Genomic DNA, 24900 nt, shown 5'->3' on the forward strand with positions numbered 1-24900 from the left:
TTTTTTTTTTTTTCTCGAACTTTATTTTAAACAGCAACAAGGTACTGCGGTGGGCTAGTTGGTTCATACTTAGTGTTTGAACAGCGCAAAGACGACAGGAAGATATAAGAGAAGAGGACAGGACGAGCGCTGATAGTCAGCGCTCGTCCTGTCCTCTTCTCTTATATCTTCCTGTCGTCTTTGCGCTGTTCAAACACTAACTATTTATTTTAAAAGTTATAGGCAAATTACAATTACAAAAACAAGCAAAAAATAACCCCCTTCATGACGTCCTTGATTGCTTGAGTGGCTGTGAACTAGTGGAGAGGTAGTGAGCTCAGCGAGCGCTCACGGCTGCTGCACTCAGTGTCGGCGGCTTGAGAGGGCGCCACTAAAGCACATTCTGCATAAACTGTATGAAGTGGGCAGCCAGGGCGGCTCGCATTCCATTTGCTGCACAATTAAACATTAATTCGGCATGACACTTCATTGGCCACAAACGACATCAAACACGGGGTAAAGATCAGTTCAGAACGGGAACAACTTCGCACTGTCATACCGCCAGACCTGAAGCCAAACCTGCTCGCCGAAGGCCTTCAGAACGCTCGAAACCGGTCGGATCCTTGAGCCCGTATACGACCGCAGCGCCGCCGCGTATATCCGGGACCTTTCTACGCTTGTCGCTCGTCGGTGCCTGATCCCACTACACCTTTCTAGTATGCACTGCCTTTTCCACCACTTGGTGGCAGGTATATTGACGGGTAATTTCTAGGGAGGCTCTAGTGAGGGTGGGTGCAACTGCTAGATTGGGGTTCACGAAATATAAACACCTTTTAATTGCTAAATTTTGGTGGGGGTCTACGGGGCAAAGTGTCGTTTTATTTCCTAATTCAGGTCATAAGAGCCCATTAATGTGCTTGAATAATTTACGCAAGGTATAAATGATTACTTTTCTATAGCCACCAGTTTTGTTCCGGTAGGTTAAGTATTTGTTTAACGCGAAAAATGGTAAACTCCGCCATCTTGGACGCTGCTGCTTGTCTGGCAACCCTGCTTTCTCCTCTCGATGTTTGCCATTCCCGGAGCGAGAAAGGCTACGCCAAGGCATTCGTTGCTTGCAATGGGAGGCAAGAGGAGGAAAGGCACTTGGGGCAACAGAGTTGCAACAGAGCAGGCATCTGCTCTCGTGCAGGCAATATTGGCTCATATCCTTTCCCAATCCTCTCCCTCATGTGCCTCCATTCAATTGCATACATTCTCCAGGATTTGAGGTGCGCCCACCCTCACTAGAGCCTCCCTAGTCATTTCTTGTTTCCGTACTTTAGAAACTGCATTTGTTTCTTTGCTGATCTAAAATGCTGAACAAAAACTACTTTTATAAATAATTAAAACGGTTTGCGCCACTTATATTTAGTATTTCGATTTAAAAGAAGCTTTTAGCAGCCCTGACCAGTAGTAAGCCCAGGACCAAAGACTTCACATATTGCGCGCTTTCGCAACTGCTGGTCGCCTCCGTAGGTGGAGGCAGGGCCGGAGGCAGGAATTTCCTGAGGGGGGGGTCAGGTGTTGGTCAGCGTACCATTTGTTTAGGAACCCCCTCCCCCTCTTCCTTGTTTCACACCCTAAATTTTACACATGCAGAAATCAAGAGGGGGGTTCGGACTCCCCCTCTAAATCCACCCCTGGGTGGAGGAGGTCTCCGCCTCGTCCCGTTAAAATATGACGCACTGATATTTAGAACACGCTGGCACCTTCTATGCTGTGACCCTGGAACTGCATTTCACAAGAGTGAAGGTTTTGCGGGATTTTCGAGGTCAAATGTGCGTAATACCTATGAGAAAGGCTTGTTTATAACGTTAACAGAAGTTTTTCAAGACAAGAAAGAAAGTATAATGAACGAGAGAAATAGAAAATATGCCGGACTGCCAAATTTACACTGCTACCCAATAAATGGCGCCAGTGTGTCCTCTAGTTGTAAGAGATATTAAGAGGTTCCAAGGCACTTGGTTCTAAGAGGTTGCAAGTGTGTGAACGAGCCTTAAAAGTCTGCGGTTTCCTAAGACAGTTTTTGAACCATTGTAATTCTCTACGTTTCATTACTAAAACTAACCCAAAGCTTAGCAATTAATGAGCATCAACTTCATAACATTGCTTTTGAAAACGGTCAGGAGGTCTAGGTCCTGGCGTTAGTGGCGTTGCCAGGGTGGAGGCTTATGGGGCTTCAGCTCCTCTCCCCCTAAATCCGGCCGGCCCTACAAATACACGTGTATATTGTAGGGCCCCCCGAGAAGAATTCTTGGCTACACTACTGCCTGGTGGTGTTGACATCGTTTTCATGTGAATAATTTCTGACTGAACTATCCAGTTATGCCAGAAAATCTACATACTCATAGTCCTCTTTCTGCAGTTCACTTGCTGCAGTTGACTTGATACCAAAGCAGTATTTGAAGTATCACCGTGGACAGTGCATAATTAAAAAGCAAATTGAGTTCTGTCATTTAGAAAGCCGCATGGCGTGCCAGGCCAGAATTGAGTACAAGGTAATTTGGAATTTTTTGGCAGAATTTGAAAGCAATCTTTGCAGTCCCATAACTCGGTTATAAATTGGCACACACTTTTATAACCTTCATTAGAACGAAGACGTGTTCACAATCCAAAGAAAATTTGTAAAATCCATTACGATACGTGTCGGTACCTTGAGTTGACAAAATCTTGGAAGGTGTTTTTGACCTCATCTTTTTTCTGCAATGTTTTGTCCCACAAAATGTGATCTGGATGTTTAGCAATGGGAAAACTGTTGGGGCAAGGTCTGAAGAGTGGTGGATAAGCGAGAGCTTCGAGCCCAAACTTCCTCAACTTTCGTATCATGATCTGTGAAATGTGCAGGAGTAACGGTCTCTTCTAATCAACCAATGCTGACTTTTTTTTAAATTTCGAGTGCATTTTGTTGAGTTTCCAAAAATACAATTTTTCTCTGATACAGTCGAATCTCGTTAATTCAAACTCGAGGAGGACCGAAAATTTGTTTGAATTACCGGGAGTTTCCTCCCATAGAGGCGCATAAGATGGGACCTGCATGTTAGTTTGAATTATCGGGAAGTTTGAATTAAGAGAGTTTGAATTAGCGAGATTCGACTGTAGTTCCACCAGGTGTGAGGAAAGAAAAATGGGTACTTCCAGTGGTAGACCACCAGACAGTGACCGTGGTCTTTTTCGTGGTCATATTGGGCTTAGGGAAACATTTTTGAGGCTGGAGCGATGACCAATGTACAGAATATTGCCTGTTATAATCAGGAAATAATTTTTCATCACATGTTGCGATTCCGTCAAGAATTTGGTTGTTGGAGTACCTTGTGAGGTGTGAAGTTAGAAAAGAAAAGATATTCCAGGAATCAAGACGAGGTCAAGAACGTCTTTCGAGATTTCGAAAATTCATGTCACCAAGTCCGAACTTTTTTTTAAAGTGGGATTTATGAACTTTTATCACATTTGCAAGGATGTATTGGCCCTAAGGAGTTTACAGAACTTGAAAGATTGGTATGAATTTTGCCAATACTTTTTGAATTACCTAATACAAACAAAGCACAAAAGTAGCAGGAGCCAGTAGTGAGAGCTTAGAAAAGAACCTCTTGGGGGAGCTCCAGGTTTGTAGCTGACATTTCCCTATTTTTTATATTTCTTTATTACACCTGACATGAGGGTTAGCACACCAGAAAATTACTTGTCAATGACTGTCTTGAAATGGGTAAGGTTGGAGTGGAGCTTGGTGTCGGTGGGCAGATCATTCCAATCCTTTGCTGCCAGGTCAAAGAGACAACAGAGGTGGGCAATAGTATGGACGCACATTGGATAAATGGTTCTCTGGTGAATGATGCAGCTTGAAACATGACGAGCTAGTAAGATAACATGCGTAAGCATTCAAGGTTTGGTAGATTAGAGCTTGAGATTCTAGTTTAAGGGCACTGGCATGGTGTGAATGAACTGTCCTGCCCAATTTTGAACAGATTTCAGTGTTTTACAGTAATTAGTTTGGTGCGGGTCCCAGACAGCAGATGCATACTGTAGTTTTGGTCAAACTGGAGTCTGATAGGTTAGTAATTTTATTCATAGTTTGCATTTAAACTAGGTGACTCTGAGGCAAAGCGCCAACCTACGTATCCCCAAATATCAATTTAAAATCTGGGCCAAGGTGCCCGCAACCTGACGGAGGCTTATTGCGGAGAAGACAGAGATTTCGGTTTACTTCAAAAGATTCCGGGCAGTCTAAATTACTTCTCAATCCTTTGCTGAAGTGTGCCAGTTGTTCTTTGTTGGTTTAGTGTGTAAAACCCCCCAAATTTTGCATTCAACAAATTTCAGAGCCTTCGGATGTCACGGTTGGCCTTGTTTTCACGTGCCGCAGTGACGCGCACCCAAGGAGTGTCACATGCCACATTCCGTTGGAAGCGCCATACATCTGGCTCTTTGGACGAGCGTTCTACAGGAGAAGGTTTTCCCAACACCACTTGACAGAGCTCTTTTGGGCGGCTCGGTAAGCGTCACAATGCAAAAGCCTTCATTGTGAAACTATAGCTGCATTCGTTTCTCACAGAGCACAGATATTCGAGCTCTTTGCTGAATCCAGATGCCACGAGATTGTGATCGGTAAGTATTGTCCAATGTTGGAAACTACCCAATCTTTTTCGAGGACCAAACTTTTGTCCATTTCACGACTCGCCCACAATTTATAAAAACTTAATTGCAGGAATAAATTGGCAAAATGTAAACATGGTAGAAACAATATCGAGATGCTTTCCTTCATTCAGCATTAATTTCAATGTGGAAAAATACAACGGTAAGACTTCGCATTATTGAAGCATGAAGTGCTTTTTAACAGAACCCCCAATCCCAAAAGTTTGTCTATCCATTTGTCCCTTCTGTGCATTTCCTGCCAAATTTAGCGGGGAAACTGAATTGGCGTTTAGGATATCTGATGTCAATTGATTTTTTCAGTTTGCCCACTATAGTCGGCGGGGAACTTTATGTCATGTAACCCAACGTCACATGGCCTCACTACTTCAGTTTCCCAGCTAAATTGGGTGGAAAAATGGACGTAATCTTACCTAATGTCGCATCACCTGTACGCCGGTTCACTTTCCCTGCTAAATTTAGTGGGAAATTTGATCTCCCGTGACATTACGTCAGAAGACCTATATAGTATCAATTTAGTTTCCCTGCTAAATTTAGCAGGTAAATTGATGCTATGTGACCTATGCACCCAGTTTCCCCGCTCAATGTAGCGGGGAAATTGTTGAAAATAAAGGTTCTTCATTCCCTGAAATGACAGTTTAATCTCTTCTAAATAATTTTAAACGATTGTATCTTAAATACTGCATTTCATGCATTATGGGAGTTTGGAGAGAAAGGTCGCTGCCAATTTTTATGTTTAAGTTCTATCAATATGTTTGACATGAAATAAGGCACAAGTGGCAAAGCCTGAACAGGCAAACCTGAATGACTCTATAAGCTAGCTGGCTTATAGAGCATCTTTATGATTCTGGGAGTCCTCAATGGTAACTGCCAAGTGCATTTACATTTGCCCATGCAAAAGAATGGAAGCCATCACCTGAGGTTTTGCAATGTTGCGAATTCAGCGGTTCAGGGGCGTGGTTGTGATCTCCTGTGCTCTGTGTATTGTTTTGTATTAAGGGGGTAAGAACATTGCTGGAAGTTTTACTTTCTTTTGTGTCCTCTATTTCTCAGTTTATTTTCTGCTTGTGAACACTATGTTGGTGGAAACGGGCAGTTTGCACCCTGAGACCGTGTGATTGGCTGCAAAATTAAATGGCTTTATTCCTACGAGGTCAATTGCATGCTTGAAAAGTGAACCCGATAGTGTCTTGAGCGAAGCAGGTCACACAAAGTTATTGTGAATGCTTGTTTTATTTTTGTTCAAAGCTTGCTGCCCCCCCTTTGGGGCTTGTAGGTTATTTGTGTACTTCTTGCACAATTTATCATATTTCAAAACTAGCTTTGCCCGGTTTCACAAAGTATTATGCTCGCAAAACAAAAGAAAGTTGTTTTTAATGGTTATTTTGGCTTGATAGTTTTCGCTGTCTAAAAGCTGTACAAAGCAGAGTGTAGATGAAAGATGCCTTGTGCAGAGAACTTGAAACAGTAGCCGTAAGAGTAGTTCTGATAGACAAGTTAGTTTACATCCAGGGCTGTTAACCTAAATGAAATTTGCATGGTGCCCTGCTTTAAGCTCCAAGTGGTGTTGCCAAGTTGCAGCAGGATGTCTCAACATTCTTCAGCTATCTGAGGCACGAGGTTGAGAGGTAGGTCTTTTTTTGCTCTGAATATAACATACCCTGTATGACTGAAATTTATTTAAAAGACAAGCAGGCTGATGAACCAACCGTTGGTTGGAAGCACGTAAAGCCACTTGGAGTGTATGACTGGAGGAGGCGTGGCGCACATTGGAGATAGTTTAGTATCGCTCTGAAAAGAGCGGAATGCGATGACGCAGCCAAAGTGAATTGGTGCACACTGATGAAGCACCTTCCTTTCCCTTCCATCGAAGGGACATTTAACCGCCCAAAGTGCTAGCAGCGCCCCCACCAGCTGCCGCTCGGCCACGCACTTCAAGTGGGTTTTTCATATTGGTGGAGACTGTATATCTTCGACAGAAATATTAGCTCGCCATGTACGAGCCACACTTTTTACGGCTCTTTTTGACATGTCTGGATGTTTGTGCCCACCTATGCATGTAGCATTGTTCTTTTCGAGTTGAATTGTGCCAAACTCGAAGCATTTCCCAAAGCTCTTCGCACTTTCATCGTGGGAAGCGGTACGGCGTGCCAGACATGAAACAGTGCTCACCTGGATCAGGGATACTGCCCCTTTCGCTTTAAGGCTGCTGGACGACCCGAATTCGACTATGGACGTCGCCCGTCTTCGGGAGGAAAAGGATGTCTTAAGCCCCAATGAATTCTGCATTGCCGTGCTTCGAGAGGTCCACCAGACCCTCCTCTGCATCGGCCATATCTGCGACTTGCCGCAGGCTGCAACCGCAGTGGTGAGGCTTGTTTCTTTCTCAACTCTGTAACAAAGTCGGTTATTACGAAATAGCGGCTACAGCAAGGCGATCATGATTTCCCATTCCCGTTTGTACTTATTAAATATATTTGTGTTTGTTTTGAGCGAATGAAATTGAGTGTCTTCCGCGGAAATAGTGAAGATAAATTATGAAAGTCTATCACTGCGGCCGAGCAGCCACCCAGAACGGGCCGCAGACAATGCTGCAAAGGCAGCCGGTGGCAGCCGTTACATCGTCATCTGCTCCCCTCCCCGCTCCTTATCTGGAAAGCTGCTTTTCCGCATAGCACGCGGAGAAGTCGTCGGGATAGGGACGTTTGGAGCACTAGCGATGACATACAGACGGGGACAACAGAGATTGAATCGAGCCTAGATTTATAGGGGAGCAACTCCAACCATGGAGAGCCTTTGCAATTTAACGGCGGATGCCCCCTGGGCAAATTGGTGGAAGTGTGCCTGCATTTAATTGTGTATGGCCAGCGTGGCAAGGAAACCAAGCAGAGAGGCTGCAGCTCATTTTGCAAACACGGCTCACAAACACCGATAAACACGAACTTGAGTGTGAACTCGGTGCTGTGTAAGCTTCTTTGTTTGCTTCTTGTTCCGTGTCTGCGTCGCTAGTCGGTGTGGTCGCTCACTGGACAAAAGTAAGTTTGCTGCTCAAGCGCCGATTCGGCGAATCATTGGCACTCAACGATGGAGAATCCCGGCACTGCTATGGGGAAGACGAAGGCAATCTTCTTGAAACAAAAACGTGCCATCCTGGATGAAGCGCGCATAAATGTAAGGAATGCCGTCCACCGCCGATATCCTTCGCGGCGGCCGTCGCAGCTGTCGATACGGTCCGTATCGATACGGTCCGTTTCTCGATTGGAGCTTTTCGCAGTTCACAGAAAGCAACTCCGATCTAGCAGAGAGTGCATGCGGGGAAGCCTCGACCCCTTTCTGCAGGCATTAAACATCTGTCGTGACGGACTGCGTATTCTCTTTTATGTGTGTTACTTTTATGGAGTCCAGTTATAACAGAAGAGCGGATAAAGAGAAATGACTTTTGATTCTCATTGACTTCGTTATAACTGGTCTTGACAGTACTTCATTTCACCAAATTTTGGCATTGAGCGAACGCTACGGCCCCTTCAAGCCAATAGGCCTATTGCTACATTACCCAAGCTCCAAGGAGAATGCAGGGAATGGTATTCCACGCGCCACGCCACACGCCTTCCCCGTATAAAAGACTCCAAGTAAATAACCAAAATAAAGCATTGACAAACGCACGTGCAAGATGCAATTTGTGTTAGGCATTTGTTTTAGAAAATTTACTACTGCTGACGCCAGCACGTGCAGCGCATGGAACACCAATCCCTACATTCTCCTTGATGCTTAGGTAACATAGCAATAGGTCTATCGGAGCAACGGAGGCGAAGCATGAGAGCCTTACCAAAGGCGCGGGGGAAGAGGGCGTATCCCAAACAGTTGGAGAAGGGGAAAAGGAGGAACTTTTTCCTTTTGTGTGTCCCAGACATTGCCTTTTTCCCCCTGGAAGATTCGGCTAACTTTCTAAATTTTCACAAATGCGGCTTTGCTCTCTCTTTCCCCGTGGCTTTGACAGCACTGTGTGCGACAAGTGAGATAGAGTATTGTCATGTGGCTTTCTTCTACACGCTGATTGGCTCACTGGGACCGTAGTCTTCACCATTTGCCAAGTTATGGTTAGACAAACTGTACAATTTCTGTTTGCCTATTCGAAATATATTACTTGCCCTGTTGACGGATTGTGGAGGAAATGCCACAAATTCCCACTGCGTTATATTTTATTTTCGAAATTGTGTCTTGCAGTCCCCCAGTTCGAATGCTGCTGCTCTATTCCACCTGTGCCTTGAAGTGTGGTGGTCTGCGTTTCAAGTCGCAGACAGGATTGCGTCGTCCGCTATCCTCAAAGGTTGAGTAAATTTAGTTGTCCTTATTGCAGTAAGGCTTCAGTGTCGAAACGTGGTTGTGATGTTTGTGGATATGCACCTTGCCCATGTACTTCAGTGTAGTGCTTGACATTGCTTTCTTTGTTTAACATCATTTGGTCAAGCATGGGACTTTAGAAAGTTCTTTCCTCGTGTAGCTGTGCGTGCAAACAAGATGTTTCACCAAGCTACTGTCTTGTGTTTGTGCCTTTGATAATATTGCAGACTTGTGAGATGGTGAGATTAGACTCATGGGCGATAAATATACATTTATTGGCGTGCGGTGGACAACGTCTGCTCCTCTCTCCTTGAAATGCTTTTCCTTGAAAGACATTTCAAGGAAAGACATTTTCTTTTAAGGAAATGTTTTTCAAGGAAAGTTTGTGGTTGACAGACATAGTTTTAAAATCCCAGCCTGCGCACTTCACAAGTTGGTTTCCTCCTGATGGTATTATGAGCAACTCTGTGCTCTGCACTCTGTGCTCTGCAAAGATTGTTGATTGTTTCAGAGGCAAGGGTAGGCAAACCGTCCGGCATTTACAGGAAGCGACGCGGACGTGTGCTTCTGCGACTTGGATGCTTTCGGGCAGAGCGGCCCATTTTCTCAAGTGGCCGTGATATTGCTGTGGGACTTGTGCTGCCTGGCATCCAGGAGTTACGGAACGGTCCGTGTGGTCACTCGCTCTTCGTGCATGGCTGACTTGTTTGAACGTTTTCAATGCTGACTGCAGAAGCTTTCCCATCATAGTGTCACTGCCAGTGTGCATACATTGAGGGGGTCATAGAGGTCTCTTTTCATCTTAAAAAACTTGGTTACTTCTAGGATTGTGCGAATATTCCAATTTTCAAATGGTGGTTTCGAATAATACACTATTCAATATCAGCTTCAAAATAAACTGCAATATATATTTTTATGTTGATTGTGGCAGGTTAGTTCCATTATGCGCTTTTTACCGAGCACTGGTGTACTGCAGAGAAGCAACACTCAGGGGAGCGGGCTCCATGGGTGTTGCTTCTGTGCAGTGCACGAGTGCTTGGTAAGAAGTGGCTAACACACCGCGATCAGCCCTTTGGAAAGTATGAATATTGCAGTCACGTGCTTAGGAGAAAAGCACGCATCCAAAGCGGGATGATGTAGGCGCGTTCCTGATGTATTTAAAAAGGAGTGGGAACTTTGGTGAATGATGCAAGGGTATATATGTTAGACAGTGATGTCCTAACAACTTGCATTTATCAATTTTGAGACTGAAAAAGGGTACTTTCATATAGTTTGTGACAGGTTAGGAGTTCAGGGGAAGCTTCTCCCACCTTTTTCTACTTTAGCAGAGTAAATGCTGGAGAGGAGGCGACCTTATATCTGGCATTTGCTCTGCTAAAGTGGAAAGAGGTGGGAGGAGCTTCTTCTGAACTCTTAGCCTGTTACCGACCATAGATTTATAAATTCCTCGAAAAAGCATAACTCGGCATCTCCATAGGTTAAATTTTATGTCTAATCTGTCGTTTATTTGCCTCCCCAATGTAGGCATTGGACTTCCTGAGGCCACAGTAATATAAAAAAAATATTGCCGTAATATCCCGAGTCATCGCCATCCTTAAGTCATTGCCCACCCACTTTTTGGGCTAATATCAATTTCCAGAAAAACGCCAAGTTATCGCCCACTCCTACAAATACCCCAACTTGGACTCCGCAATCCGCAAGCATTCATCCCACTTGAATGATGCGGCTGTGGACCTTACAGTTCGAGGACCTCTGTGACAAAGTAAAACGAAGGAGGGGAAAACACTTCACTTTGTTTACGCATTTCCTCTGCGAGTGACCCCGAAGTCATAGTGGATTTGTGTGAAAAGAAAACATTGCAGATAACGAGATAATGAAATGAAAGTTTGTTTTGCGTAGCAAAAATTCCTCCCGACAAAAAAGAAAAAAGTTTGAAAGATTACATAACCGGTAACCCATTCAGGGATCGCGAGGTAAACAAACGCCCTATATCCTGGAATGTAACCGAGGAGTGTAAGGTCAAGGTCTGTCCCCAATGAAGCAAGGTCGCCACGAACCCGCTCCTTCTCCCGGCACGTCGCGACCACGGTTGTGCAGTGTTTAAGACAAAGCCAACGGGTAAATAAAGCTTGGCTGGAACGCTGTACAGAGACGTTTGTAGAGTGTCCAATTTCGAGTTCTGTGTTCATGGTGCCGTCCACACCCCGCAGCAATGCCGCCTTAACCCGTGTGGATGGCACGCCGTGCATGGACGCACGCATGTATGCACCAAACAAGAAAGCTGCACAACAGCTTGCAATTGACAAGGCGTTGGCTTGGCCCGACGCCAAAGTATTTGCCAACGCCATTGCCGGCTTTCCTGCTTCCCCAGCATTGCTCTTCGTCGCTTCTTTTGTCCGCCTACTCGCTTTCTCGTTGCGCCTGGTTGGTTTTTCTATTTTCTTGTGGACATTTTTATTTTTTCTAACGAGGAGAACATAGCGGTGTTGGAAGCATGCTTTCACGAAACAAACGTTCATGCTGTATGCCGATTGACGGTGTTCGTAGCGTGTATGCAAGCAACGGACTTCGCAATAGTAAATTGTTCTTTCATGTTTTGAGTTTAATGCATCTCTTGTGTAGTCGCGCTCGATAGTACAGGAAAGTGGGCGTTTTAGTTTTCTGCTTTTCTTTTCCAACTTTTTGTGCTCACTCACCGAGACGTGGCCCACCCCACTTTTTCTTATGAATTTCAGGCGGCAGGGGGGTGGGCGATGACTCGGGATATTACGGTAGTTATATTAAAATTAGCTGAAAAGTGGACAAGTGGAAGCTTGGGAACAACCTTCTTGAGTTCAGCTAGCTTTTCGTTTAAACATGGTGCAACAATGGTGAAAGTCTTGAAAAAACTATTCCCTATTGGAAATACACCTTTCAGCCCTGATTTGTTATGGGACCCTCTCAGTGCTTAAACCCCTTCAGCTCGTCAGACCGTTCCGCCCGTCAGACCCTTCAGCCAAAACCCCCTTAGCCCATCAACCCTTTAGACCCCCCAAATGACTGAACCATAGACAAAAGATGCAGTTTTGAACATTATTGAAAATTTATTTCAGACATTGGGTTTTACATGCATGGTGTAACTCAAAAAGACGATAACTAACGTTTGCTCAAACCTGGGCGCAAGCAGCTGTAGACGAAAGCTATCGGATCAAATAGAGGCAACCGAGTTTTTTGTCTCAAAAGAATGTCTTTGAAAGAACTCGCAATGCCGCTGGGTAAATTCCTGATATATGATAATTCAACTGATAAAACCAAGCAGTTGCACCACACAAACACATACACACCGCCAGTAAGCACGTTTAGTGAAAACCCCAAACGTGCAACCAACATCTGCCCCCATCGAGAAATCCTGGACACAAACATGGTGTCATCCTTGATGCCGCCATGGCGGCGTTTTCTGCGTCTTTTTCGCTCGCTGGATGCTTCTGAAACCAAACGGAAGAGAAGGTGTGACAGGGCTGGATAGTGGCCGTCATCCACGGTATTGGGACCTGCAGTGCCATGACCTCAGTGCACAGGCAGTACATGCAGTGGGACGCTGACCCCGACTGCCAGGCTTGCAATGAGCGAGCTGACAGCGGCCACCTCCTCTTGGAATGCGCACCGAACACGACGTTCGAGCGGTGCTGTAGGCAGCCTACGCCGCACTGGGGTTCACCTGTGGAACCAAGGAAGAAACCACATGGATCAATACAGGGATCTTGCCTCACAATAAGACAGAGCAGACTGGATCGTGACTACTGCGTTCGACTTCCAACGCCGCTTGGCCAGGGCTTCGTCAATTCTCCACATGGGGTGGTTGCCCTCGGTCGCCTCCTTGGCGACCTGACACCCAGGCAGTGACAGACGGGCCTATGGCCCCACACCCATGATTGCCTCTGTTTCCTTTTCCAACTATACATCGCCTATACACACGCAAACATCTCAATTTCTAAAACTCGTGGCCGCCCGATTACAAAATGGCTAGGCGGCTTCCCTGACGCATATATGCTGAAGGGTCACGTGATCTCTACTACAACCCTGTTGAAACGATTTTGATGAGTGGTGTGGTTTCATGGATAGGATTGGGTCAGAATGACGGTTAAGAGTTGAACGTGTTGATACATACTTGTCAATATATCAGCTTGAACTTCAAGCAGATATACTTGCAGTGATTGCGACAGACCACACAGGCCTCTCTAAAAGTTATGACGGGTCTCTTGCACCCTTTAGGAATTCTTAAGGGGTATGTCAGGGTCTTTAGAAAACTTTGATGGACATCTCAAACACATCAAACATCTTTGATGGGTATGTCAGAACATTTGAAAAATCCTAGTGAGCCCCATAGATGGATACTCAATAGGGTTTGCTTAGAAAGTATATGTTAGGCCAAAACCGGTATTTGCTTTGAATTTGCTTCGAATTAGCTTGAAACTCTGAATTTACCATTTGCATATGTCTACTTACTGAACAGTTTTGATATCCTCCTCTCTTGCATTAGATACTTGTTCTTTTTTTCTCAACTTGTTTTTTTTTTCACTCTTTTCTCAATCTTTAATACTTGGTGTGTTTACAGTCCTGGGATTAGGATAGCTCCCCAAAGAGCCAATGTTGCGCTATGGTTTCCATTTTTTCCGCATCTTGCCAGAGCTCTGTGGCAGCAAGTGAGAGGCGGGCGTTCTGCTGTGACTGTGTGCGGCACCTCTGGGAAATGGTCATGGACGTCATCCACCGGAGACAGGAGCACCATGGAGAAGAGGTGGGCCACCCAAACCTCAGGCTCGCCTTGCGGGAGCAGGATTATTCCCTGCTCCCGTTTTTTTTTATCTGGACGTGCATCCTACATATGTGGACATGCAATTTCTTCTAGTATCTGGTGAACGTTAAGGACCCCAAATTAGCAGTCATACTGCATTGATCGAATTGCACATCTATAGCAGAGACACCAGACGCCATTTTAAGGGAGGGCTACTTGTTGCTGCCTCTCTGCATCAAATTTTATTTTTTTACGTAGACTTAGTGTGTGAGCTTTGAATCCTCTTTATATACCGTAAAATGCTAGGCAAGCGCCCACTCAAAATTCAGAGATAATCGCGAAAAAATGGGGAATGGGCGCTTGTTCGGTCGTCAATTTTACATATAAGTGTACTGTACATATTTTCTCAGATCTTAGAAATTTGTATTTGGGCACTTAATGTAAAATGGGTGGATGGGCGGTATCCTACGGTAGGCTTATTTTGGGTTACTTTTTTTCTCAAGCAAAGTTTCCAAATGTATGTTTTGTTCAGTAGGATGGGAGTGAAATAGCTTTTTCTTTTAGAAATTTCGGACAACATTCTGGCTTGCTTATATACTCCAGAGCAGGGAATGCAGCTTGGATCGCGCTCAAGCTGGGTTCCCTGGAATGCAATGTTCCTCGAGCACCCAAATTTGTTTTCTGTAGTCCCTGCCCTTGAGGAAAATGTTTCTCCACTTTAAATATAGTTTGGGCATAGGTAGCTGAGCGAAGCATCCATGCATGACTGCGAGTTGGCTGCCTTTCTCTTTTGTTTGCACATTATCAGTGCCGGGCTTTGTAAGCCTCTCAAATCTTTCATCGCGAGAAATTCGAGAGAAGTGGGGTGTTGCCCAAAGTTGAGACGCTCGTTCGTAAGAAAAACAAGGGAGTTTTCGTTTGTCGATTGTAGTACAACGTTGCGTGCCTCTCTCGCTCTGGATCAATCTCTGCAGCCATTTTGGGCATACCTCAACTTGGTACTGGAAGCCCTGTGCCGTGGCAGCCCTACGGAGCCGGGGGGAGATGTGGGTGAGGGACTTTGCTCTCTTCTGTCGGTGGGCAAGCAAGGGCTGTGTCTGACTCTCGGCTTCCCCGCAGGAAAATTCAACCTCTCCTCGCTCGCCTGTGCAACCGGCGGCGACGCCTGCACCCCCGCGTTCTGCCTCTGGCTTCTGACCAGCGTTGCCGAGGTCGACGGCGGGTGCATGTGGAAAAAGGTGGGCATGCACCTCTTGGCGTGAAACAGTCGCCGACAAAATAAGAACGGCGAAAAGCGTCTTTCGAACGCTTACTGCCTGTCTGCATCCATGCACTCTGTGCCTTCTGCCCTGCCTTGGCTGCGCGTGCGCGCAAGGTGCGCAAGATGGCTGAAGCGTTGTCGAAGGTACAAAGCTCGCACCGGACACAGGACAACTGAAACTCCTCCCCGTCATTGTCACCCGTCAGTGTCTTTAGCATGTTTTTTTTTTGATAAACCGCCTACCTGTCTAGGAATATTGCCGGTTTCCACCCCAGTGAATTTTGTCACCTCAAAAAATGGCGATCCATCTAAAATTTAAAAAAAAGAAATGAAAGGGAGAAGGAGAAAAATTTTAATAGTTTTTTAAAGCAGATGTTGCACCCTTCACGTGGTGTTCCAATGTTTCCGAAATACTACGACCCCTACCTTAATATCCCTTGAGATGCCCCACCCCCGAAAGGTACCCCACGCCTGAAAAGTAACCCGCCCCTAATTTCGGTTTGATTTGCTATTTTCTTTTAAACACCGAAAGATAGCTTACTCCTAATAAATGTGTTCGGATCAAGGATGACCTTGCCGTGACTGCATCTAGTTAGCTGTGGCAAGAAATAAGCAAACATTGCTCACTGGGAAGTACAGTCATCTTTAGTTTATTGCCCCTCACCACAATAACAAGTTTCACAAAGACACATAATCTAAAAATGGCATTTTTTCAACTTTTCTTGATTGCACACCGAAAGGTAGCCCACTCCACGGTAGATCTAAAACCAGTCGTTCATCTTTTTTATCGGTCCGCGGGGTTTTATGAAAGAGTAGGCACATGCAGCGACTTCCTTCACGGTGGCTTCTCAGAATCCACGTCCATCCATCAGGTTCTCTGAGCAATCTAATTGGCTAACTCCTAATGTTGGCAGTGTGACGACCCTAAAATCTTTGTCTTGGTCACTAAATTGTCACGGGCTCTGTCGCTGGAGTGAGGCACCCAAGACTGTCGATAACAAAAAATTGCAACTTTATATAGGTAGCGAAATATTTACGGCATACAGTGGCTCACACTCGCAAAAAAATTAGGAATGTTCCGGCCGAGTTCTACGCTACTACGCGATAAGGAGTTCCAAAGGCGAACACTCACACACTTGGATGACTCTGCTTGGGTGGAGTCTTGATGGGAACTTGGACGTCTCGGTGGTTGTGCTGAAGTTGCGCCGAGTCCAGGAACGTCGAAACTCTCGATGATGTTACCCCGCAGCCTCACCGACTCCCTTCGTTCCGCTTCCCACCGGCCACACCTCGCCTCCCACCCTTTATGTCCGCCGCCCGAAAGAGAGCTCCCCGCTGGGCTTTCTTTCCTTTTTGTTGCCTTCTTCCGGCTTGTCCATCTCCCCCATCGGAGGGTAGACGTTTAGCAGTTTGGTCCATTTCACCCATCGGAAAGTAGATGCCCAGCAGTTTTAAAGGGGTACATCTGCATTCCTCACCACTCCCGAAGGGCCCTTCCTTGCTTGCTTCGCTCTTCTTCCCTCTTGCCACCTCTCTCCCTGTCACACGCGCACACACGCCCACGCGCACATCGATGACGGACTGTGAGGCGCACCTCACAGTTTAGGAGAGAATCCGCTCTGTTCAACACACACACACAGACGGCTAACTGTGAGGAATCATCAGACGGGAATGTCACAGCAGCACGCCTCTGGTGCTTCAATTTCTTTCCCTGGGGTAAAGATTTCCATAGCACGATGAAAAGGTTCCAGACTGGGTAATCTATGGACTGTGACGCCATGTGTCCTGCCAGCCTTGTCTGTACTTTGCTGCCTTGCTGTGATGGTCCCATTCAACAGCCATTTCTGACCCATCCCCCCCTCCAGCTCAACTTTCTTTTAGGCAATGTATTGATTTCTAAATGCATCGGCAGCATTGCCGAGTTAGCAAAATTTGTGCCATGCTCTATGGTTACCTGTTTAGCCTCTGTTTACGCATAGAATGGAAAAACAATTTGAATTTTAGCCTTTGTCTATGTAGGTCAGTGTGCCGGGCGTTTGGGAGAACAGAGAGCCATGTTTTTCTCACCTGGAATATAAACTATGCATCAATGAATGCTCAGTCTCCTCCAAAAGGCGCCTGTAGCAGTTGGGACTAAATGCCGAAGTTTCAGAATTTACTGTTATCTGAGTAAAAAGTTACCAGCGATTTTTGAAGAGAAAATGGTGGCCAACAAAGCCTGCGAATGGGTGGAGATAAATGATGTCAGATGCTGGGAACAGGTCTCATTTTATCATTGAAACTTTAAGAAAATCGCTCTAAACTTTTCAATTACATTAATGATAAGTTCTGCGGCACCTGGTTCCAACCCCTTCCGCTACATTTGCGTAGACTGAGCATTTGGGCATGCATTATTCTTTTTTGCGGTGAGAAAAACTATTTTTTTCCTCTAAACACTTGGTACTATATCAGAGGTCATGGTAGTTTTCTGCAAATTTAGGCAGATGCCCAATGTTTTTCGTTTAATTGGTACTTATATACCTAACTTATACTTAATCCTGCACTGTCACTTTTTGCTTGAAAGCTGAATTAACATTTAACTAGTTGCTTTAATGAATGCATATATGCAGCAGCATAGACTCCATTTTCCCGGGGGGGTTTGCACAATTTTTTTTACACCGGCAATTATCAGTAGTTTATTTTAGGGGGTACATTTTACAGCGTATGTATATCGCCATGAGTCCGTCGCTGTGTGTTATTTTGTTTACATACCACTACTAGAAGCTCGTTACATGGCACGTAAACAGCGTCTCAATAAGGATCATGGCCCGGGGGCAGCTCTACCCCCCCCGGGATCTCGCCAGGGGGGGAAGCACAAGCACTAAAGCCCCCCCCCGTAGTCTACGCCTATACATATATGTAACATTGTGATGTATGCCAGAAATACAGGCATGTAGTTGTCGGTCCACTTCTATTAACAAACTACCAACATTAAAAAGCAATTTGTCATTTTTTTGGTCAAAACCAGTTACTCATAACTTGTTGTCATATTTTACTGTTTCTTAATTCTTTTTTAGGGCAAAAGCAATTATGTCATGGCCAAGAAGTTTGTGCAGTCAGCAACAACGAACCATGTAAGTCTACTGCTTCATGATTGCTAGGTTGCATATTCTCACTGCATCATTGAGCCCTTGATGGTCATTCTTCCATATGGTTTTGTCATGAATTTTGAAAATAATTGTCGTGGTCTGCTCGATCAGCAACTGATTTTTAAGCTAGAACATTAGAAATTGTCCCGTGGTTACTTCATGACCCTCGTTTTTTTGTATTAGGTAACCTCCACTTTTGGAGTGCAGCTCTTAGGCGCCCGTTTCCAGGTTGAGTGGCATCGCTGTCAACATAACTGCGCATGTTGCATTATGGGAATAATGCAACCAAGCTAAACTGTGCATTGTGTTATGGGAAAATTGCCACATTAAATTTAGCGGGAAAAACTTTTGCCGAAGTTCCCTGCTAAATTTTTTTCCCCGCTAAATTTACCGGGGAATTTTCACAGATATTTTCTTGTTTCCCCGCTAAGTGTAGCGGGGAAATTTTCTCACTAAATATAGTGGGAAATTTTTCCGGTAAATTTAGTGGGAAGTTTTTTCGGCAAATTTAGCGGGAAAATATTTGATAAATTTAGCAGGGCAAATTTTCTGCCAAAGTAGTGGGAGCATTTTCGTAAAATTTCCCCGCTTAATTTAGCAGGGAGGAGGTGGGCAAGGTATGGAAGGGGAGGAGAGCATAGCCTCCCCTTCTCCTCCTTAAGAGCTGTGTTGTAATTTTGTGTTACAGAGAATTGGAACTGTCTTTAATTTTTAGCTACCATTATTTGCAAATCACTTGTAGTGGGCTTATATCCCTGTCAGACGAGCACCTAAAAGGACCTTTACGCCAAAGGACCTTTAGTGTAAATGTCATTTAGGCAGTGCCATACGGCAAATCAAATGGCATTTAGCGTGAAGGTCCTTTTCGTGAACCTGAGTTCTCACAACTCCTTTACGGCGGCTAAAGGCCTACTCTCGTCAGCAGCGGTCTACACTGGAGAAGTGAATAGAAATAAAGGATCGTACAGATATCTAAAATCAATGCGTCTGCATTTTTATTATTGAAAAAGAGCGTGTTTCACGTATATTCTGCACAAATCTCTCTCTACTAATAGTTTTCCGTACTCACGGCCCCAGCTATCTAGTAGGCCTCATCGTCCCGCTGCTCGCCTGCTCGCGTGGTTCGCTTCGGCACTTCGGTTTTTCTCCTCTCGATTTTCCTTACAATCATGGTTATCTAGCTTTTATTTCTCCACTTTATAATTTATCATCCTTTAATAGTGTATTGCTAACTGTTTTTTTTTACATAAATATTTCTGTATCTCACTCTCGCGTCGTGTGACATGTCGAACAACGGAGGAGTGTCCACTACTAGGAAGGAACCACTGCGCTTCCATTGGACAGTTGAGGCGACCTGGGTGCTGATACGACTTTGGGAGCTTCTAATGTTTTAGGGCTTCTACTAGCCTTGAAATAAATAAATGCTTGTTTTTAAATGTGACTTCTAGATTTTGCACATTTTTATTGTTTCGTCTTAATACTTCTTATATGACTGTTTTAAGAGGAAACAATGCAGACTGGGGAAAATGTGCGCAGCAGTTTGAAATTTAAGAAAAAGAAGAAAATTGACTGCCAGGCATGAGAGATTGCTATTCTGTAGTGTTGTGCAAATACAATTCGAAAGTTTGAATAGTAGTTTCAAATAATATACTATTTGATATTCGCTTCGAGATGCACTGCAGTATTCATATTTTTCGAAGTGTTGATCGCGGCGTGTTAGCTTTGTTGAGCACAAGTGCACTTCATAAGAGAAGCAACAGCCTTGGAAGCGAGCTCTGCAGGCGTTGCTTCTCCGCAGTGAAACTGTGCTTTGTAAGAAGTGCACTCAACGTGGTAACCCGCTGCGATCAACACGTGGAAAAGTATCAATATTGAATTGTGTGCTTGGGAGAAAAGCACACTTTCAAAGTGGGATGGCACACATGTGTGCTTGGTGTATTCAAAAAGAAACAGAAACTTTGTGATCGTTGATATCTACATTGCAGCAAAAGTTTAAAAATTAAATTGTGGCTGTTTCGCGAGAGTATATGTTAGGCAGAGATACCCTGACAACTTGCATTCATCATTTGTGATTTTCTTTTTTTTCTTTCAAATTCATTGAAGAAGTACTATTTGCATATAGCAAGATTTGTAAATCCACTCAATTAGGTATAGCTGGGCATCTCTATAGGTCTAATTCCATGTCAAATCTGTCGTTTACTTGCCATCCCAAGGCATCAGACTTTCTGAGGTTATAGTTCCTAAATAAAGTTGCTGGCGGATTAATACCAGCTTATAAATGAACAAATGGAAGCTGGGTTTTCGCTTAAGCATGACACAACTGTAGTGAAAGGCTTGGAAAAACTATTTGATATTGTCACGGGTGGTGACGAATAAACAAGAAATAAACAGAAATAAATAAACGTTTAATGTGGCGAACTTGTGCCAAAAATAAAGAAGGAAACAGAAGAAAGCAGAGCGTCGCGGGCGTCGAAGTCGGCGTGTCAGCAGAGTCGAACGCTGGGGCGAAACTGACTCGACAAGGTCGCGGGCGGCCTCTTATCTAGAGTGCGTCGCTATCTCGAAGATTCGGCGAAAGCGGCTCGAGCGTCGCGTGATCGGGGCGAGAATGAACACGCACTTTTTAGAAAACAAAAGCAGGAATAAATGATAGAAGTTACAAGCGGTACATGAATAAACGAGAACTTTCTGGAGGTCCATGACCGAGCGTTGCTTTCTCAGCCCTGGGCGCGGCATTATCCCCCCCTTTAAAAGTGCATCGTCCCGATGCAGCACAAAAACGAAAAACAAAAAACAAAAGGACAGCAGAATTGCTAGCCGGAGTTCATAGTTCACAGTTCACTCGTCGACGAGAGTGGAGAGTCCTATCGTTCGTAATACGGCTTCAGCCGGACGACATGCACCACCTCGGGTCGCGGCTGACGTCTTGCAGATGGGCGCGTTCCGTCGGGTAGAACTTCGTAGTTCAGATCGCCGAGGCGTCGGATGATCTTGTAGGGCCCAAAGTAGCGCTTCAGGAGTTTTTCGCTGAGACCGCGACGACGAATCGGCGTCCACACCCAAACTCTGTCTCCGGGCTGAAAGTGGACGTCGCGGCGACGAAGATTATACCGGCGAGCGTCGACATGTTGCTGGTCTTGAATTCGTAGTCTGACTAGCTGGCGGACCTCTTCTGCCCGTTGAGCAACCACCTGGGCGTCATCGCTCCCGTCGTTGACTGACTCGTGCGGCAACATAGAGTCTAGCATAGTCGTCACCGCCCGGCCATACACCAGCTGGAAGGGCGTCACTCCTGTGGTCTCTTGCACTGCTGTGTTGTAGGCGAACGTGACGTAGGGCAGCACTACGTCCCAGGTCTTGTGCTCCACGTCGACGTACATAGAGACCATGTCGGCGATTGTTTTGTTGAGCCGCTCCGTCAACCCGTTGGTCTGCGGATGGTATGCCGTTGTTCGACGGTGTTCCGTGTGGCTTAGACGCAGGATCTCTTGGGTCAACTGTGCCATAAACGATGACCCTCGGTCTGTGATCAGTACTTCGGGGGCGCCATGGCGGAGGACGATGGACTCGATGAAGAACTTGGCGACTTCGACAGCAGTCCCCGAAGGAAGGGCTTTCGTCTCGGCGTAACGAGTAAGATAATCGGTGGCGACGATTATCCAGCGGTTCCCCATCGTCGACGGTGGAAAAGGACCCAGCAAATCCATTCCAATTTGCTGGAAGGGCTTGGTTGGCGGGGTAATCGGCTGAAGGAGACCTGCTGGCTTTGACGGTGGTTTCTTGCGTCGCTGGCACTCATGGCACGATCGTGTGTAGAGATGGACGGTCTTCGGAAGCTTTGGCCAGTAGTACTTGTCACGAATCCGGGCAAGGGTCCTGCTGTAGCCGAGATGTCCGGCCGTTGGGTCGTCGTGGCACGCTTGAAAAATTTCTTCTCGGAGGCTGGCGGGGACAACCAGTAGCCAGGGGGTTTCGCTGGTTCCGAAATTCTTTCTGAAGAGCACGCCTCGCCGCAGGACAAAGCTCGGTAGGTCCCGAGAAAAGACCCGTGGGACAGAGCCTCCTCGACCTTCGAGGCTGTCGATCAGGGAGCTAAGTTCCGCGTCGTCGCGTTGCAGTGCCCTCATGTCGGTAGCGTCAACTGCGCCTAGAAAACGGGCGTCGTCATCGTCGTCCACGCCGGAGATTGAAGGTTCGACTGGAGCCCTAGACAAACAGTCAGCGTCATTATGCTTGCGGCCGGACTTATGCACGATGGTTACGTCGAATTCCTGCAGTCGAAGGCTCCAGCGGGCGAGGCGTCCGGACGGATCCTTGAGGTTTGCGAGCCAGCAGAGGGCGTGGTGGTCTGTGACCACGCGAAACGGGATCCCGTACAAGTACGGGCGGAACTTGGTTATCGCCCAGACGACAGCAAGACATTCTTTGTCGGTCGTTGAATAATTTTGTTCTGCCTTAGACAGCGCCCGGCTTGCGTAAGCGATTACTCTCTCTGCTCCTCCTTGTCGCTGAACGAGTACCGCACCGAGACCGGTATTGCTGGCGTCCGTGTGGATTTCAGTCTCCGCCGACTGGTCAAAATGTCCGAGGATAGGGGGCGACTGGAGCCTTCGCTTGAGTTCGTCGAACGCTTGCTCTTGCTCCTCTCCCCACTGGAACTGCACGTCGTCTTTCGTCAGATGCGTCAGCGGTGCAGAAATTTGCGCAAAGTCACGAACGAAACGTCTGTAATAGGCGCACAGCCCAAGGAATCTTCGAACGGTCTTCTTGTCGGATGGCTTCGGGAACTCGGCGACAGCGGACGTCTTGGCGGGATCAGGGCTTACACCCTGAGCACTCACGACGTGGCCCAAGAATTTGAGCTCACCATAGGCGAACCGACACTTGGAAGGCTTGAGGGTCAGCCCAGCAGCTTTGAAGGCCTGTAGCACGGCTCGCAGTCGTCTCAGGTGCTCGTCGAATTCGCTTGCGAAGACCACAACATCGTCGAGGTAGACGAGACAGCTTTGCCATTTCAAGCCGGCAAGGACGGTGTCCATAACGCGCTGGAAGGTTGCCGGCGCTGTGCACAGCCCGAACGGCATTACTTTAAACTCATACAGTCCGTCCGGCGTGACGAAGGCCGTCTTCTCACGATCTCGTTCGTCGACCTCAATCTGCCAGTACCCGCTCTTCAAGTCCATCGACGAAAAGTATCGGGCGTGGCGTAGTCGGTCCAGGGTGTCGTCGATGCGTGGCAGTGGGTAGACGTCCTTTTTTGTTACGGCGTTCAGTCGGCGATAGTCCACGCAGAACCGAAGAGTCCCGTCTTTCTTTTTCACCAGGACTACCGGTGAAGCCCACGGACTCCTGGAGGGCTGGATAATGTCGTCGTCAAGCATTTCTTGTACCTGCTGCTGGATGGCTTCCCTTTCTTTCACGGAGACCCTGTACGGCGGCCGATGCACAGGGAGTGCGTCGTCATCAGTAATTATCCGATGTTTCGCAACCGTCGTTTGGCGCACTTTCGACGACGTGGAGAAGCACTCACTGAACTCGGCGAGAAGGTCACGAAGTTGTCGTCGTTGTGGGGCTGGGAGGGATGGGTCGATGTCGAGCTCTGAGGACGTGATTGTCTTCTTCTGCGTCGGAGAGGCGTCTTCTGAGATCACGGCGATCGCGGCTGAGTCTTCAATTTCCTCGACGTAGCCCACAGTTGTACCCTTTGTAAGGTGCTGCGACTCTTGCCGGAAATTGGTGACAAGGGCTACTGTACGCCCGTCCTGGAGCTCGGTTACGCCTCTTGCAATGCCAATCCCTCGTCCGAGGAGAAGTTGGACGCTTCCTTCCAGCAGTGCTACACCGCAGGTGGCTCCTTCGGTCCCGACGGGCACAAAGACACTCGACAGCGGCGGCAGGTTTACGTGGCTGGCGAGGACTCGCACTGCAGCTAACGTCGGTTTGGTATTTTCCACCGATGGGGCAGGCTTCCGAAGCGTCAGCTTGTTCTCCGCAAGGTCGATGATGGCGCCGTATTCACACAGGAAGTCCATTCCGAGAATGACGTCCCTCGAACAGTCTTGCAAAACGACGAACTTCACAGGGCATGTTTCGCCGTGAATCTCGACGCGAGCGGTGCATCTCCCGACTGGTGTAATCAGGTGTCCTCCGGCGGTTCTTATTTGTGGTCCATCCCACGGCGTCATGACTTTTCGAAGGCGGCGAGAGAGCCTCCCACTCAAGACTGAGTAGTCTGCTCCGGTGTCCACGAGTGCAGATGCGTCGTGGCCGTCGATGACGACGTTTAGGTTATTGGACACCACTGCAGCGGCGTCTTTTTGGTCTTTGGTAGCGTTCGAGTGGGGGCCCCCCGACGTTCGTGGAGGATCTTGGCGTCGGTCGTCTTCGGCAACTCCACCTCCAGGGGTTGCCGCGCCTAGTTTCCCCGGCGAGGAGCGAGGGGGGACAGGCTTTCACGTCGCGGTCGGTGCATCGGCGAAGCTGGACGTCCCGGTGACGGCGACCGGAACTCTCGGCGGGACGCAGGCTCGGGGGACTGAGGTCGTCGCAGGTACTCGTCGATCTCGATAGGGCGTTCACCATGACGGGGGCGCGGGTCGTTCGGGTGGAACCCGCGTAGCCCGAGTCGTCGGTATGGGCATCGGCGGTAGGTGTGGTCCACCTCCCCGCAATGGAAGCACAGAGGGCGTCGGTCGGGCGTTCGCCACAGGTCGGTCTTGCGGGGTGCG

The 24900-nt window shown here is 46.9% G+C and overlaps 1 protein-coding gene across 1 annotated transcript in view; it reads left to right on the top strand.

Moving 5' to 3' along the window:
• LOC8050532 (protein MMS22-like) overlaps positions 1 to 24900 on the top strand; it is a 116404-nt gene that overhangs the window by 1151 nt on the left and 90353 nt on the right. Inside the window, exons 2-11 of the mRNA XM_029995613.4 lie at positions 4339 to 4510; positions 4571 to 4623; positions 6224 to 6296; positions 6874 to 7036; positions 8893 to 8995; positions 9555 to 9676; positions 13676 to 13786; positions 14758 to 14833; positions 14903 to 15021; positions 18101 to 18157. Of these exons, the coding sequence (XP_029851473.3) occupies positions 4339 to 4510; positions 4571 to 4623; positions 6224 to 6296; positions 6874 to 7036; positions 8893 to 8995; positions 9555 to 9676; positions 13676 to 13786; positions 14758 to 14833; positions 14903 to 15021; positions 18101 to 18157 (1049 nt within the window). The remainder of the gene's footprint in view (positions 1 to 4338; positions 4511 to 4570; positions 4624 to 6223; positions 6297 to 6873; positions 7037 to 8892; positions 8996 to 9554; positions 9677 to 13675; positions 13787 to 14757; positions 14834 to 14902; positions 15022 to 18100; positions 18158 to 24900) is intronic.

The sequence above is a fragment of the Ixodes scapularis genome, unplaced genomic scaffold (assembly GCF_016920785.2).
Source record: "Ixodes scapularis isolate PalLabHiFi unplaced genomic scaffold, ASM1692078v2 PGA_scaffold2__306_contigs__length_199485367, whole genome shotgun sequence".
NCBI classification, from domain to species: Eukaryota; Metazoa; Arthropoda; class Arachnida; order Ixodida; family Ixodidae; genus Ixodes; species Ixodes scapularis.